At 38.9% G+C, this 17,895-nt stretch overlaps 1 protein-coding gene across 1 annotated transcript; it reads left to right on the plus strand.

Annotated features, from left to right (window-relative positions):
• Nucleotides 1–12,036: 12,036 nt before the first annotated feature.
• On the plus strand, nt 12,037–15,034 carry LOC144628035 (ras-related protein Rab-43-like). The gene is made up of 3 exons (XM_078486088.1): nt 12,037–12,271; nt 13,597–13,884; nt 14,866–15,034. Exons 1-3 carry the CDS (start codon nt 12,083–12,085, stop codon nt 15,016–15,018), a joined length of 630 nt encoding a protein of 209 aa, XP_078342214.1. The 5' UTR covers nt 12,037–12,082; the 3' UTR covers nt 15,019–15,034.
• The last annotated feature ends 2,861 nt before the right edge of the window (nt 15,035–17,895 follow it).

Raw genomic sequence — 17,895 nt, forward strand, 5'->3', positions numbered from 1 at the left:
ACGGAAAAGTCGAATGTGTAACCACGTCTTGTCGTTGGCAATGCGCTGGGGCACCGGGCCTCCTGTCCCAGACTCCCTCACTTCGTTTTTGAAAAGGTATGTTCAAACGACTTTCACGGTTGCAACGGAAAATGAGGGCAGCTACGAAAATACGTGTTCTACGATCTTCAGACGAACCTATATGTACATGGAGGAGTTGAGTAAAGCTGGTTCCTTCAAGCGCAAAAACGCTTCTTCGCAATTAGTTGGGAGAGTGCGTGTAATCATCCTACGTATGTACAGGAACCATGTATGTATTCAGATGTATTTGGTTGGAATTCGTGCTCGAGTAGCCGGTCTACATGATTGCACAATGTAGTTGAGCGGACAAGTACTTCAGCTAATTAAAGAGACGCGAATATACGTTCTGAAACCTTAAGAGTAAGTATAAGTCTTAAATGCTACATAATAATAGCTAAAACTAAGTTGCACGTAGTAGCTTTGGTCAGTGCGAGTTCATAAAATTGTGAGCTTTCTACATGATCTGCACATGATCGTGAGGTGCGGATTTTGGCGGGCTATTTGTGTTTAAGCTTTTGTAGTAATGATTATGAAGTATTTGCTGAATATTGTACCGCGTTTGGACGCTTTTTGGGCCTTTTCAGCAACTAAAAAAGTTGTATAATAATCTGTATATAGGTACACATAGCAGACAAGTACATGTACAGTGTCAGTTGTTTATAACATGTACCGGTACATACCACATGCATATGCCTTTGGGATGATCAGAAAATTAACAGTGAACCAAGATCAATTTAATCATGGTGCATCAAAGGAGCAAGCGAATCCAATCCGGGCAAGGACTTGCCAGTTCTTTTGATGCACCATGTTCTGAGTGAGCTTGGATCATTGACTGTAAGATTTTTTCAGATCACCCCAAAGTATTGTTCCTTCAGTTGAACAACAGATTTGCCTTTTTTGTTTTGGGTGATCAAGGGTTGGAGCTTATTGGAAACAGGGCACTTATTAGAAATAAGGTGTTGTTTTTTTTCAAAATATTAACTTACGAATTTGCTATATAAAATTCTGAAATTGTTAGCCCTGGGCATACTGTATAATTTATATACATTCCAGCATCCCTTTAAAGAGGGATTTATATATCTGTACTGGAAGGGGGGTTATTTTGAGATGGAAAATGTGTTTCAAACCTTTTGATGGGTTACTTCATGTATTACTAAATTGTTTTGGTGCTTACAAGATACCAATGCACGATTCCCTCAATAGCGCATACCTGCAGGAAATCACGGTAGTTGTAGTCATCAAGCCATGCGCAAGACTTAGCAACGATGCACATTGTTATTAGTCCCGCACATGGTTTGATGAATACAACTACCGTGAGTCCCTTCAGGTGTGCGCTGAATAGGGAATCAACCATTAATGACACTGTGAATCCTGACCACTGAAAAAAATTCAGTGGCTCAGGTAGGACAATCCACAACCTTGGGGTTACATGTCCACTGCACTACCATTTGAGCTACAAAGCCACAGATTGGAACAGCACATGAGTGAACCTCATATGATCTTACATGTGATTGTCCACTTGTAAGATCATAATATTGGAAATCAAGATAATTTTTGAAAATTTTCCAAAGAGAGGATTTTTGTGCCCTTGCATAATTTGTGTCCCTACCTGCAGCAGCCTGTCCCTCTTACCTAGCATTCCCTTTGCATAGAAAAAGTGTGGCTCTGGGGACAGTCACACAATTTTATTTAACAACATTTAAGGAAAGTTAAACCAATTTAAATTGTAGACTATCTTATAACAAAGAAGTTTTAAAACAGTTGAATTAACTAGCTAGATTCAAACTGTTTTTGTAAAAATCTTGCCAATCAAATCATACTTGTATGTACCCAGGATCTTAGACCATGTTAGAATATCCTACAATTTTATGTGTCCGTAAAATACCTTCTCTATTATTATTAGCTACATTTGTATCTCAAACTATTTTATCTTTCCCTAGGGAGTTTCCTTATCCTTATCCTATTCAACCCATTAAGGACTCTAGAAAGTTTAGTTCACACCATTTATTGGTAGACTTTTAATAACTCTTGTTTACAAGTCATTATTTGGGATTGGTAGTGTGATAATTTTTTCCTTGACTTTTCTTTCCAGAAAAAGAACTGACGAATCAAAGCCCTTCAAGAGGAGAGGATTATTATCATTAAATGTCAACCATGTTTTCCAAAGAAGAAAAAGGGGAATACATGAAGTATATGACAACTAATAACCGGTATATGTTGTTAGAACATTTTACTGTTTGTCTGGGACACAAAACGGTGATGATGACTAGTTTGGCTCAGACACTAAGAAGTTTAGTTTTATAAATTGTACAGTAGTACTTTACCATGGACAGAAACTTTAGTTAGTTGTACAAAGCAAAAACGAAAACTTTGCAAAGGAGAAAAAATAGGTTTAAGGTAGCCCTCTGTCTGCAAAGCCTGTGTTGCAGACAAACTAAACCCTGGTAACATGTAGTCTGCCTGCACTGTGGCCCCCTGAAGCTTGTTCCAATATCCCACAGGTTTCCAAGTATCTGTGTATTCATTTCTGATTGGCTAGTTTCATATTACTTTCAAAATCAAACCTGTTCACACAAGACATGCTAAGCTAAAAATAATTTTATTTTGCATGACCAAATGAAAACAGTCAATGTACTCGGTGAAATCCAGTCAATTGATCAAAAGCTAGTAAATCTGCAGCCGGATCAACCTTGTTCCCAGGGTCTCTCTCCCCCTGCACAAGGTTGTAAAGTTCTGGATACTGTGTTGATAAGAAAAAAGGGCAAGGACATCTGCTGGAGTAGTGTTTAATCTAACAATTTTATTTCTTTTTGGACAGCTTTTTTATAACACAGACAGATTTTATTTTCCAGAATAAATATGGAGGGTTTTATAATAAATTATTTATTATTATCAATCAGAGGTATTCGAAAATAAGAGATTTCCCATAACGTGTTGACAATTGATGGATGCATTGTGACCTCCAAGAAATTCCTGCAGCCAGCTTCCAGTTTATTTCGAAGATCTTGGACATTCTACTTGTACAAGAAAAACAAAAAGGACTGTCTGCGTTTTCGCTAAACAGAAGCGCATTTAAGAATAACTCAACAGTAATATGAAATTAGGAAATGAGTAGACAGATGTACTTGTAAACCTGTGGGATATCGAAACAAGCTTCTGGTTGCCATTGTGCAGACAGACTTTATCAAGGATTTTGTGACACTGTCTGGCTGCAACACAGGCTACTACTAGAATCTTCAGAACTACATTATGTTAAAGTTTTACAGTCAAAAAGAAGCCAAGAATTTTCTTCCATAGAGTAATAAGTTTATAAGGCTCATTTGATGTTTTGTGTTCCAAATTTCCAAATGCATATTAAGGTAACAGAACTGGCTTTATAAGAAAATTGCAATACAGCATGTTTGTTCTCTGCTCAGTGCTGGAAATAATATTCTGAACAAACATATTAGAAAATTGGTCAGGCATCAATTCACATTTCAAATCAAACACTTTGATTTATTTGATTGGACAAGGTCTGATGACCGACAGTAATTTATAGCACTGCTGCTAGTTATTTGGCAATATTTCACATTAAAGAGACTTTCCTCTACATTAAGGTGATCAATATAACCGTATACTCTAGCAAGGAACACTTGTTCCATTTTGACTGCAAATCAATTACTTGTATATAAATGCGTGGCATTTATTTTGCACTTGGTTTCTGAGAGAACAGAATAACTATGCATTTTTGTCTGGGATATATACATGTAGGTCAGATAAATATTGTGCTTGGAATCTATGTTTCCTTTTTAATATGTATAAGTCAAATTGCATTAAGTGATTATCATTCAGTATAATTGTTTAATGTCAGTATAAAGTATGTAAATGTGCTACTCCCCCTGAATGGGATGTTAGTCCATTGCATGATCCCCCCCCCCCCAGCTGTAAATTCGACGGAACCCATTTATGTGCCTGGGTCGAGAGAGGCACAGTGAGAGTAAAGTGTCTTGCCCAATAACACAAGCGCCCAGCGACGGCCCAAACCCAGGCCATTAGACTCAGAGTCGAGTGCGCTTACCATTGGGATACCATGCCTTCCACAATGTCAATATGTCAATAGAAAACATTAAATTTAAATCATTAATCTAGATTAATTTTGTACCTGGATTTGGTAGATGCAGCTTGCTATACATGTAATTGGTTAAAAATTCTTTTGTTATTTATTGCACTTAACTTTTTATCAAAAAGTACAATTTATAGTCATGTTATTTGCTTTTCTTTACTTTGAAGAACAGCTACATTGCTCAGTTTCAAATAAATGTAGTTAACGTTTGTAAACTGTTGTTTTTCCAGTACTTAGTAAGTAAAAATGGCCATCAGCTTTGCATTTGTGGTGAATGTGAAGCATATATGGCATTTGTTTTCAGGGCAAATATGAGCAAATTCGTGCAAATGCAGAAATTACCCCATATTTGCTACCCTGCCGTTTATGGTACGAATGTGTACTTTCAATACATTTACTGTGCGCGTAAAGACATTGCAAATGTGTTCATTTACGTAACATTTGCCTGTATTGGCAAAAAGCGAGTAAAAACGGCCATTACGGGCGTTGCATTAGTGGTGAATGTGAAGCAAATACGACATTTGTTTTCAGAGCAAAAATGAGCAAATTCGTGCAAATGCAGAAATTACCCCATATTTGCTACCCTGCCGTTTATGGTACAAATGTGTACTTTCAACACACATTTACTGTGCGCGTAAAGACATTGCAAACATTTGCCTGTATTAGCAAAAAAATAGGGCCCCAATGGGTCCATGTGTTTTGCTGCTAGAGCAAAGTCTTAGGGAATATGTTGATGAAAGACAAGTGAGTCGAGATTGAAATCCAACGTCTTTTATTGTCTGTCACTTGTGTGCAGGTTAATAATTGCACTATATTGTAGTCACTTTGTGTTAATTCAATCCTGATAATTTTACTGATCAATGTTATGTTGAAATCAAAGACAGCAAACATAATTTAATTACTAGTAAGTTAACGTAATGTCTGACATGATTGTCTCTTTGATAAAAAACAGTAACTCTTAACATTATAAAAAAATCTCAATGAACTCAATGTGATTCTTTTAGTGGCGTTATCTCACTGGTTACCGTTAGTTGTATTTGGAATCATTGTCACAATGGTAGCGTTTTAACAACAACGAAAAAGACAGAATCTATTGACCTTATAAGAACTCAATGTGATATATTTATTAGTGACAAGACAGTGGTTCTTTAACCACTTTCACCCAAATTAAACACTGGAACAACTAACTCTTAACAAACTTGTTGTGTCACCCTGAGTTAAATATGCAAAATTCAGAAATTATAAATAATCGCACGCGCACCGGCGTACAACAACAGAAAGACGGCGTTGAACGTAACGCAAAGTTCATTTTGAAAGCGAAAGTTTACAAATAATTATTATCATTCGTCAGTCATCCCTTCACGCATGAACACTCGTCGAATTTCAGTGTCTTCACAACAAGATCGGAAGATCGATAAGGACCAATTTTTGATTCTGCGAAAGTTCGTTTTCTTAAAGTTTTAGAAATTTGTGAAGTTGGAGGATTCACTGAGGACTGCGTAGCCGAAGATGCAGTGGCTCGCTGGACATCAAATTCTATTTTTCACGGCGTTTAATTAATCTTCACAAAATAAACATGTGGCGCCAGCGCGTCTGGCAGTCAAAAATTCATTTTTCAAAAAACTTTCCCTTTCCAGCTATTTTAGCGGGGCTTATACTATAGTACCTACCTGTCAGTCGTAGAAAAGCTGAAATTTAAGGATGAACTGTTTATTAAATGAAGACCGTATTATTTTTTAATAACTAGTAAACAAACTGGTCGCCACGCATTTAAACACGAACTGACGAATGTTGCATCTGATGCAGTGAATCTGGTGAATGAGAACTTCCTTTAATATTTCTTTGTTTTCGACGGTGTGCACCACTGAATAAGTTTCTTTCCCATTGTGATGTTACTAGTATTAATTCGTTTCTAGCTGTCTTTTATATAGCTCGAATACAGCTACAATTAGCGGTGCAGCCTACCAGCATGGTATATTCCTTTCCAGCTGTCTTTGCGTGACAAGTTACACGTTCATACATTTTATTTTAAAATATGAAGTTCAGAGTTAATACAGTACTAGTATGCTGTAGACAGTGTAGACAAGGTGAGGGTAAGTTTATTTTCAAAGCGAAAGTTTACAAACTGTGCACTAACCGGTCCTTTGGAGAAAATATTTATGACCTTCGGCGAGGTTCCAAGTCTTCGCTCTTTTCGTAAATGATGAAAACTGCAGAATAATTTTCTCATAAAACTGGAGTGGTCGCGCCACAGTTTGTTTTCTTTCCCAATGCGATATACTTTTAAATCGGTTTTCTGTTTTCCAACGTGTCCAACGTGGTTTGCGTTCGAATACTTTGGCCCGTAACTTCGAATGCGATCAGCGCTACGGTTCATTGGTTTCGATTTTGTTTGTTCATGGATTTGATTGACATCGGTAGTTCAGATTTCTCCTCTGTTACGGCACTTACACCTTACGGCACTTACACCTTACACCTTACGGCACAAACTTCAGCTCTCAATGTGTTTTGCTTGCAGCCATTGCGGCTGCAGCAAAACACAAAAACAGTAAAAACGGCCATTACGGGCGTTGCATTAGTAGTGAATGTGAAGTAAATATGACATTTGTTTTCAGAGCAAAAATGAGCAAATTCGTGCAAATACAGAAATTACCCCATATTTGCTACCCTACCGTTTGTGGTACAAATGTGTACTTTCAACACAAATTTACTGTGCGCGTTAAGACATTGCAAATGTGTTCTTGTACGCTACATTTGCCTGTATGAGCAAACGGCTAGTAAAAACGGCCATTACCGGCGTTGCGCTAGTGGTGAATGTGAAGTAAATATTACATTTGTTCTCAGACCAAAAATGAGCAAATTCGTGCAAATACAGAAATTACCCCATATTTGCTACCCTGCCGTTTATGGTACAAATGTGTACTTTCAACACACTTTTACTGTGCGCGTAAAGACATTACAAATGTGTTATTTTACGTAACATTTGCCTGTATTACAAACAGCTAGTAAAAACGGCCATTACCGGCGTTGCACCTTCAGTAAATATGGTGCCAAATATGAAATTTGCTTCGGAACAAAGTTGGTCAAAGTTAAGCAAATGTGGCCTTTACGACATATTTGCTACAGATTTGCTAACCGCGAAAATCTATTTTTTCGTCCAGTGTCATCTGATCTGCAACCTTCAATTGTTTACTTGCTCTCATAGAGATGACCCGGCACGCAATCTTAAAGATTGTCGGGAAAAGCGTAATAGGTCGCCAACTCTTAGGTAGGCTATAATCAGCTTTATTAGGCTTTGGTAAGAAGACCTGTAGGCCGATTTTCCAACTAGGCAGAAATATTTTGCGTTGGAGTAGCCAATTAAAGAGCTTAGTCCAATATTTGAGCAAGGCAGTCCAGTCAGCAGCTTGGTACGCAAAGTACGGAAGCCCATCATAACCAGCCGCCTTACGCCCATCTAAAGGACGGAGTGCGTTCAATATCTCTTTCTTAGACAGAGGCAATTCCGCGGGGGTTGGTACCGCCGACCGCCAGAGGTTAGCTAAGTACTCCTCCCCCCTCGGAAACGGAGGAAGATCCTCCGCTTTCAGGAGCGTTCCCGTCATTTGACCGACCCAGTAGTCATGCAGTGTCTCCATAGAGATCACTGCGGCCGTATTAGCTGCCAACGCCTTGGTAATATTCGGCCGATCGTCACCGAATTGGCGATTGGCTTCCAACTCAGATAGTCCTTCCAGGGTCCTGGCACTTGCCTTCACTTGTTGAGGGCCCGCATTTGGGGTCTGCGTTCCCTCCGCCACAACGTACCGGGGTCTTGGGTCACCTTTAGTGCCCCAGACTAGCTTCATGGCGCAATGTAATAGCCATCGCATGCGGATGTCAATAAGGTCAAGCTGGCGAACTTGGTCCTCAATATCATCCGGGGAACGTGTAACGCGTTCAAAATGCCTTAAAGCGGCACCGAGAATACCCTGGCTGCATCTCTTAAAGGCAGACTTTTTAGCCCGATCGTGGTCCTGTTTAGGGGTCACGAACGGAAAGTCTGCTAATGTACGTCCCTTCATGGCTAGACGATTGTACTTACCCATGGGTACCAAGTTTCGGGGTTGTGACTGTCCCCTGGTGGTTTCAGTCTGAGTGGAGATCGCTTGTTCTACGTATTGCGAATCGAAAGTAATGTTTGGTGAGGATTTTAAGTCCTGAGATCCTCAACTCAGTCGTTGTGCCATCTAAAAACAGATCCACATTCCGGTCCAGTCAAATTCCTTCCATGTAAATTCCTTCATAATCGTAGCCATTATCAGTCCAAGTCCGTTCCAAGTCACATTCTCAGTATCTAATCTAGGGGTTTGTCAGTAGTCATTACACGTCTAGTCGCTTTTGTGCTGGTTACTTTGCAGAGGGTGTTTACCATCCCCAGGTCCCGGATAACACCACGTGGAGGTGACCAGCAACCCATGGCAGGAACACGGTAAGCCAACGGAGCCTTGCACTTTATTCGATATCACTCAACTGGGATAGATTCCTCTTGCGTAAGATATTCCGACATTCATCATTGGGAAGAACTCCCTTAGATAACTCAGTTGACTCATAGTCACCTACAAGAGGGTCTAAACCCAGCTCACCCTATTGTCTTTGCAATGATAGGAAGAGCCGACATCGAAGGATCAAAAAGCAACGTCGCTATGAACGCTTGGCTGCCACAAGCCAGTTATCCCTGTGGTAACTTTTCTGACACCTCTAGCTTAAAACTCCCAAAGACTAAATGATCGATAGGCCACGCTTTCACGGTTTGTATTCGTACTGAAAATCAAAATCAAGTGAGCTTTTACCATTTTGTTCTACATGAGATTTCTGTTCTCATTGAGCTCACCTTATGACACCTGCGTTATCATTTGACAGATGTGCCGTCCCAGCCAAACTCCCAACCTGACGGTGTCTTGGACTCGGATCGCCACCCACGAGGGGCGGCTTAAGTCCAGAAAGTGAACCTTGCGGTTCGCCTCTGCTCCATCCAATAAGTAAAAAAAACGATAAGGGTAGTGGTATTTCACCGGCGCAGCGAACTGCCGGGGACCGGGGACTTCACTTGCTTTCACTTGCGAAAAAGGTGATTGCCCGGCCGCGGTCATGCCCGAGGGGTTGGGGAGGGGGAGGGGGATGCGGGTCTGGGGTTTCAAATAAAAGGTGCATATAATTTGACGGTAGGTAGATTATTAGGTCCCGATTGAACTTATCGGTCCAAAACTTGATTTTCCCTGGACAAAACTTTATTAGCCAAAGTTTATTAATTACAGTATTATAGTTTCGATCAGCTGAGAATTATATTGCTGCTTGCATGTCAATGTGAAATGGTATGTAATGTTAGCCGTGGGAACGGCCGAATGTCATTGGCTGCTCGATTTAATTTGATTACATCTGCTGATTTACAAGCAAGGTTGATCGTTTGAAGTCGATGGAAAACAGTAAAAGTTTACAGTATTGTATTTCCGATCAGCTGAGACAGTATTATATTTTCGATCAGTTTTCTGGGCAAAACTTGATTTGTCAAAGTTTACCGCAGTATTATATTTTCCATCAGCTGAGAATGGGAAACATTTGGTATGAAATGTTAGCCGTGGGAACAGCGGAATTTCATTGGCTGCTCGATTTAAATTGCTTCACAAGCTATTTTGTTGAAATCGACGGGAAACAGTACTCTATAACCAAGAAACGGCAATGCGGTAAACTGTCAGCGAAGGAAAAATATTTTTTTTAATCGAGCGGCGTGTGAAAAAGAAACACCTGAATAAAGGAAGACAGAGCTCCGATTTGGGATCCTTCTCGAGTGAAACTTGACTCGAAGTTGCCCTCACGAAATCAAGAGCAAAACTAGAATTTCCTCGAACAAGCCAGGTAAGTCACGTAGAAACTGCGACAAATTATTTTATTTTCGTAAAATGAGATTTAACTTTCAGTTTCAAGCGGGTATTTATAGTCACGATCATCGCAATCGACGCATTTTAACCGAGAAATATGAACATATAAACGGAGTGTGTTAAAGGGAGACTCGTACACGAAATGCGCCTAGAACATCAAGATAAAGAGATATAAAGTAAACTGAAGGAAGTGTTAGTTTTTAGCTGTTTTTCCAGGTCACAAGGGCAGAACTTGAAAAAGTCAGCCTAACGTTTTTAAGTTGAGATCTAAAGTTCCTGATGAAAGCACAACTATATATCACTTGTTTATAGCTTCAGTACACTGGCGGTAATTTTTTACAAAACTGTACCACTATTTATAGGTTTCCATCAGGTGTAAATAATAAGAAGTTGCATGTATATTCGTTCTTGAAAGTTGTTCCATACGTCTTTAGGCTCTTGAATTCTTGAAGTGAAGCTCGTGACGGTGTCCCTTTAACATGTGTGCATTGACGAAGTCTCCCGGGGGGGGGGGCACTCAAAAAAGTTTTATACGGGGAGGCTCCGCCCCAAGTTCTAACCCCTTACCCTTTTATATACCATTTTTGACAGAAATTGTACCCCTTTCGTATACCTTTAACTGAAAACAGGTACCCCTTTCATATACCTAAGAGACATGGCGTGGACTTAAAAATAGGACGTTTTCTTGTCATTTTGATGTAGCGCTTAATAAATGAAAATAATACAGCCATAAATTGCGTCTGTTCGAATTATTTTAATTAAAGGCCCTTTTAAAAAGCCAAATGACAGATTTCCCTACCCTTTCATATACTTAAACTCGTGAAATCCCTACCCTTTTATATACCTGAAGCGTGAAAAAGGTACCCCTTTCGGGTGGAGCCTCCCCGTATAGGCCATTATAGGGAGTACCCCCCCCCGGGGGGGGGTTGTTTGAACATTAACGGTGTGTGTTTTGTGAATTTCATTTCTGGGACTACAAACGCACTTGTTTCTAGTTTGACACAATGTTTGTACAACCGTTTTACTTCTGGTCGCTTTCTCAGTCGTTAGCAGTGAAAACATTTTCAGGAAGTTTGAATGCAATATTAGAAACTTTATGACTTGTGAGTTATTGGAAATAGAGAGGGGTCAATCAACGGCTGAACAATAGTCGATCGGCATTATCAATGTAAAATCGGATTTGAGTAGTATTTGTCATTTTAGGGCAGTCCAATGATTTGGGTAGTCTATGGACTAGGGGTTACCAATAACTGAAGGAGTCTTATAACGCACTCCTCTAATCTTTATGAGGTTTGAATTCCTAAACGGGGGAGGGGGAGTATAAAATCCCATGCATTTCCCAGCCCAAGGTTTACCCAAGTCCCATTTCCCAGCCTATTGTTTTCCCGATCGATTTTCCAAACCCCTGCCCAAGTACAGAATCTAATAGCTTCTATTGTTTATTTGTTTGTGGTTCCCAGTCCCAGTGACCCAAATCCCTCTTTCCCAGCAAAAATTTGCCCAAATCCCAGTTCCAATTTTACCTCTTCAGGCCCCTCTTTAATAACTGCTGTTAAATAAAATTATAAAAAAAGCTGGGACAGCTATAGTGAGAACTGTTAAAGTAGTATAATTGAATAGTGATTCTGTCAAAAAACAACTTTCTTCCTTCAGTGAACTGAAACACTTGAACAAAATACAAAAAAAAAAACGTGTTCATCGTGATAACGGGACAAAGTAGTCAAAAAGCAGTCAAAAGGTGCTGAAATACGCGCCAATTTTTTAACGCAACGTAGTTGCGTAAAAAAAATCATTACTGTGTTACGTTACGTGGTGAAATAAAGGCCATCTGCCCTTGGTGCTCAAGTCGTCCCTCAAGTCCCTTCCATTCCAGAGAGTTCCAAAGCACTTCCTTGCGTGGAGTCTGGGCACCAACAAAATATGTAAATCTGACGGTTTGTCGTCGATCGAGTTGTTCTTGTAGTCTAAAGCAGTTTTCTGCAAAAGAAATTCATCTCATGTGATGAAATCAGCCGAACTGGATGACTCATTCGACTATCTCTTCAAAATAGTTTTAATCGGCGACCCAGGAGTAGGAAAGACATGCATTGTACAGCGCTTCAAGAAAGGAACTTTCGTCGAGCGACATGGGAGTACAATCGGTGTTGATTTTACGATGAAAACACTGGTCGTCGACTCGAAAAAAATTAAGGTAAGGCCATGAGTGTATGAGTTTACAATCGCAGTTGTTGTGGGTTGAAAAAATTTGCAAAGCTGGAGGCTAAAAAACAGTGAATTTGGCGTTTGCAGTTTTATCATTTATTCATGATTCCTGGGCATAATTGAGACGTAAATTTCGTCGTTCGGTCGAGTCGTTTTCCATGAAAGACAATTAAACTTAAGCTTTTAAGCTCACTTATTGGTGCTACATTTGTTTCACGTTTTTGTTAATTAAAACCTGTTTACGTAATTCTGCGCCTTTGTTTTAAGTGAGTATTTTTTGCAAACTTGGATACTATTTTTAGTCAATCAATCGGTTTCCCGCCGCTCAAAAATGAACTTTAAAAGCTTGACTCAGCAACTGTTCCGGTTTGCTGCATTCAAGTGACAAATTTCTGTATAAAATTCAAGACAGCTTTTTGCATTTGATCGAAGTCAAAAAATTTACATGTAAGCTGATGAAAGCCCTACATGTAACAGTCATCACTTTTGTGTATGACGGTAATAAGTGGATTCGATTATTCGTCTTGTTTGTTTGTTTGTTGTTTCTGTTATTGTCGAATACAAAACTAGAACAAGAGGTTTATTTACAAAATGAGTCGTTCAGATACAAATAACAATACCTGTAGGTTACGTAACCATTTGTATACGACGTATTTTGAGACAATTGTGTTACTTTTGAATTCCCAAACAATATTTTGTGAACAGAACATGCAATAAAGCATGCATACAATATTATATAAGAATTGAAAAAAAAAAAAGAAATTTATACCTCTCAGCAAATTATTAACTAGTACAACTTTTGATAGAAAGGACCAGAACGGCTTAGCGTGAATATTTATGAACACTGTATGTGGAACGTAGCTCATTTGAAAAATGCCATCTGGAACATTTTAGTCTGCATTTCAGTAGTCTCTTCTGGTTGCTAAGTGAGCTCACTGTATGGTTTGGCAGCTATATAATTATTTGAATAAGACATCTTTTTCGAGAGTAAATTAGGATTTTTTGGCAACAATTTAATGTGTTGTTCCAGAAATTTTCTATACCCACCCCATGGAAGGTCATTGGAAATTCAGAGGGGGTGGGGTGTCTCGAAGGGGTGGGGGGTTTCAACCAAAAAACCTTCCGATGGAGGGGTATTGATATTTTCTGGAATTTTTAACCTTCATTTATTCATGTTATGGCAATATTTCACAAGTCAATTTTTAGCACAAAGTTTAAACCTCTCTCCCAAATTACAATATATGGCTTGGGCAAAAAAAAATCACCAGCAATAATATTAATGTTAAAATAGTACAATGTTATGTTTTATTCTAGTTACAAGTTTGGGACACAGCTGGACAAGAACGCTTTAGAACCATTACTCAGAGTTACTACAGAAGTGCTAATGCCGTGGTAATAACATATGATATTACAAAGAAAGACACTTTTAAGAATGTTGTAAGATGGACAGAAGATGTTAAAAAATATGCTCCTCCTAATGTAATTAAATTACTTGTTGGAAACAAGACTGATATTGCTGAAAACCGAGAAGTCAGTATTGAAGAGGCAAGGTCTTGTGCCGCACATTATGGTATGATTGATGCCTTGGAAGCTTCAGCTAAGGTGAGATATATGTTTCATAATAATAATAATAATAACAACTTTATTTAATGAGGGTTACACATTACAGTTAAAAACTGAAAAACCTGTGGCCCTCCCCTAGAATAAAAGTTAATACTACTACAAATATATTATCAATAAAAAAAAAAAAAAAAAAAAAATAAAAAAAAAGAAAACAGATAAAATAGATAAAAACTAGATAAAAATACAAACAATAATTTGGGTGTGACAGTATAAAAATTTAAAAATTATGACATGGGAAAGCTATCTAAGTCGGCATAACCTTCCTTAATAAAATTACTATAATTATGTTTAAAGGCCTTAATGCTAGTGCTAGTGTTCTTAATTAAGATACTCTGTAAAGCATTTTTTTAACTTTGGGAAAGCACAGGGGCACCCAAAGGCTTGAGCCGGAAAGGAAGGGGGAGGGGGGCACTCTGCAAAATGTTTAGCTAGGGGTTTGCTGCTGGGACACTGTGACCCTTAGCTTCTACTAGACCATGTTCAGCTGCAGTTCTCTATTTTCGAGAGCTAAACACCAAAATCCCTACCCTATCCTAGAGCCATTTAGCAGTGCTTTCTTTGTCATTAAATGTTAGGGGCCAGGGGTCAGTAAAGGTGGCATTTTTTAAATGCCATTTGCTGGCCAGGGATACTTAGTCTAGATTCAATTCTTCAAGTAACTGATTTGTTTCACAGAAAATGATACCACATTCGGACCAAAACTCTCTGATTACCATATCCCATATTCCAGACTAAACTGCCTAAAAATCATACCCTTCACAGCAGTGCCTACCTATATAGCTCATACATGTGACTTACAGTGTAAGCCCCCTTGGATCAAAAGAAAGTTAGCACAGTTCTGCACGCAATTTGTGCCTATTATGCTTAAGTTAATGTACTTTACTGAACAAATCATTGTTGAACCATACATACCACAGGCTTTGTAACAATTGAACAATTTCCTTTTTGTAAATTTAACAGGATGCAACAAATATCGAAAGTGCATTCATCCGTGTTGCAAGAGAATTGAAAAGTCGCTATGAGAATGGATCACATCTTCAAGCAAGCATCATGGATGGAGATCTAATTTTAGAGTCAAAAAGTGTACAGACTAAGTGGTGTGGTTGTGGATAGGCAAACACCAAAGTTACACAGACTGATTAGAAATGATTTAAGGTACATCATAGTTAAGGCATGGATAGTCGTACATCAGAGTACTGTTGAAAATGAGTCAGTCTTCAGTCTAACATTCAGTTTTCCGTGGAAATTCTCTTAGCAGAGGCCCTGCCAGGGGGCTGCCGGGGATCTATCCCGTGTCGCTTGTCTAAATTTAAAAATGTCCTGTGTCGCTGTTTTATGGTACTTCCCATTGCTGTCGGTAGTTGAATTGAAGGGAAATTACTTGTCCTTGTCGGAATTTAAGTTTTTCCAAAAGGGTAGTCGATTGTCGCGATTTTATTTTATGTGCTGTCGCTACTTTTTGCGCTGTGTCGCTTGTCGGAATTTATCCTGGCAGGGCCTCTTAGCAGGCTAAAATGGGTTAAAACATTTCCATAATAATTATTATTGGTGGATATGGGTCATACCCTTGGGACTAGGGTAGACAGTATGGTTGCGTAAGGTGGTAGAAAATGTCACATTGTAAACTAATACAGTAACGGTGCAAAACAATATTAATGGATAGATGCATAGACTACAAGCAGCTCCTATTTTTTCTTAGTCTGTTGAGCATGGAGCAATAAAAAGCACAAGCAGAAAAATGGCTGTGCCAAACCAAGGGTGTAGACTGCATCGATCCCTCAGATTTCTTGCAGTCATATTTCCATACTTGACGAACTAAGTAAAAAGAGGGACTGCTCTCGGTCTATTATGGACAGTGTTTATAAAATAATAATTATTAATACTGCGAAACATAAATCTGGTGTCAATCTTTTTACCCTATACCACACACAGAATTCACTGTTGCATTACAAAATTAAAGGCATAACCACCTTATGTTGTCTTGACAATGGTGATCATCATGATGAGTAAACATTAAAATTCCTGAGGACATTGCCTAACTGGCATTATAAGATTAAATTTTACCTGTAAAATTAAATCCTTTATCGTTTGTTGCTATTGATTTCTACATTGTAAAAATAGTAATTTATCCTCTAGTTGGAGTTGTACAAACTGGAGTTTTTTATTTAGGAATCCAAATTGCTTGGATTTTCATGTGCGCTGGAACAAAACTCTGAAGGAGCTAAATCTACCTTTAGTTGTTTAGTAAACAGGAAAAATAATTAGTTTTTAGACTTTGGGTTTTACATTTAGTAGTTTATTACAATTTATTTATTAATTCATAGTTATAAGCACCAAAGACTAGTCTTTGACTGTATGAAGGCAAATTTGCCGATTGGTTGCAAAGTTGCAGTTGAGATCAAGTTACAGTAACCGGTTTACTGTATTTGCTATAAATAATTCTAATAAATATTTATTCGAAAGAGGCCTTGATACATGTTAATTGATATCAAGGCATTGACACATGTGATCTGACCTGAGTGTGATTACAGTGCTATATACAGTCGAAGCTCTTGTAAGCGGACACCCTCGGGACGCGAAAAGTGTCTGTAACTGGAGCTGGCCGCTTACGAGAATGGTTCTTGTAAGCGGCCACTAGAGGTGTAGGGGATAAATGGCCGCTTAAGGGAGCTTGCCCAGCTAACAATAACCGGACGTAAAAAAAAGCACTGAAATGTGGTACTGTAATTACTGTAAAATCATTGTGACGAACAGCAATGTGAAGTTGATTGATAAAAACAAGATACAGAGGTTGTTAATAAGATTTTCTTTGGGGTTTCCGCTTACGGGAGCTTAAAAAGTCTAAGTTGTAATCTCTGAAAGTGTCCGCGGCCGCTGAGGGGAATGCCCGCTTACGAGAATGTAAAAATACAGAGTTTGTATGGGAGTTTAAACGGGGTTTTCAAACAAGGCGGCCGTAAGTAGAGCTGTCCGCTGACGAGAGTGTCCGTAAAGAGAGCTTCGACTGTAATAATTATTTTAAACTGTTGAAATGAAGAATTACAAGAATAATTCTTATTGATAGTTGTTGAACTGTTGTTGTTGTTGATGATGATTATGATCCACAAGGAGTTTTCTCAACAACATTAAAATGTTAGTTTTGAAAACTACTGGTACATCAATTCAATAGACAATCCAATAGACATCCTATCCCCTAGGCTCAAGTTGCGGGTTCTCTCATGCCTACAGTTCGCTTTTTTCCCCAAGGATTTGAGCACTTGTTTATTTCCCCAGGCATACCATAAATTAAAGCTCTTTTGAGCTTATTTCTTTTCAAGACTTTTTGAGGGGGTTTAAAATACAGTTTTGGGGGGGGGGGCTTATTAGAGACAGGGGGTGGGGCTTATTTCAAATCAAACACGTACAGCTGTGTATCAGTTAGGTACAGTAAGGTAAAGTCAGCGTTCGAGCCTGGTGGCCCATCAGGCCACCCCCTCCCCCCCTGGATGGGATGCTAGTCCATTGCAGGGTTACTCCCAGCAGTAAATTCGCCAGTACCCAATTATACACCTGCGTGGAGAGGTGCACTATGAGAGTACAGTGTCTTGCCCAAGAACACAATGTAGTGCCCCAGCCAGGGCTCAAACCTGGACCGCTTGATCCAGAGTACAGCCCACTAACCATTAGGCAACTGCACCTCCCACTGTATATCAGTTAGGGTACATATGAAAGAAATGAAGTGGATGTTTTCATGTTTAAGTACTGTTTGGTAACACATTTTCAGGAAATGTGGCAGATGAATACCTTTAAAGCTAAGTTGCCTTGTTTGTTTTTTTTGGTCATAAATTGTCATGATTTACCATCTAGTTTAAAACAGTGGGGCAGAGGGAGGGGGAGGGCTAATTAAAAAATGGAACTTCCAGATGGAAGGCTTATTTAGAGAAAGGGATTTAAAAGAGAGGGAGTTAGATTGTTTATGGTAGTTTCTGATCTCCAAATTGATGATCAAAA

The sequence above is a fragment of the Oculina patagonica genome, chromosome 10 (assembly GCF_052425735.1).
Source record: "Oculina patagonica isolate OP01 chromosome 10, crgOcupat, whole genome shotgun sequence".
NCBI classification, from domain to species: domain Eukaryota; kingdom Metazoa; phylum Cnidaria; class Anthozoa; order Scleractinia; family Oculinidae; genus Oculina; species Oculina patagonica.

Coding starts and splice junctions, on each gene's coding strand:
- LOC144628035 (XM_078486088.1), top strand. CDS start 12,083: ATGAAATCAGCCGAACTGGATGACTCATTCGACTATCTCTTCAAAATA. Junction 12,272..13,596: donor TCGACTCGAAAAAAATTAAG/GTAAGGCCATGA, acceptor GTTTTATTCTAG/TTACAAGTTTGGGACACAGC. Junction 13,885..14,865: donor CCTTGGAAGCTTCAGCTAAG/GTGAGATATATG, acceptor TAAATTTAACAG/GATGCAACAAATATCGAAAG.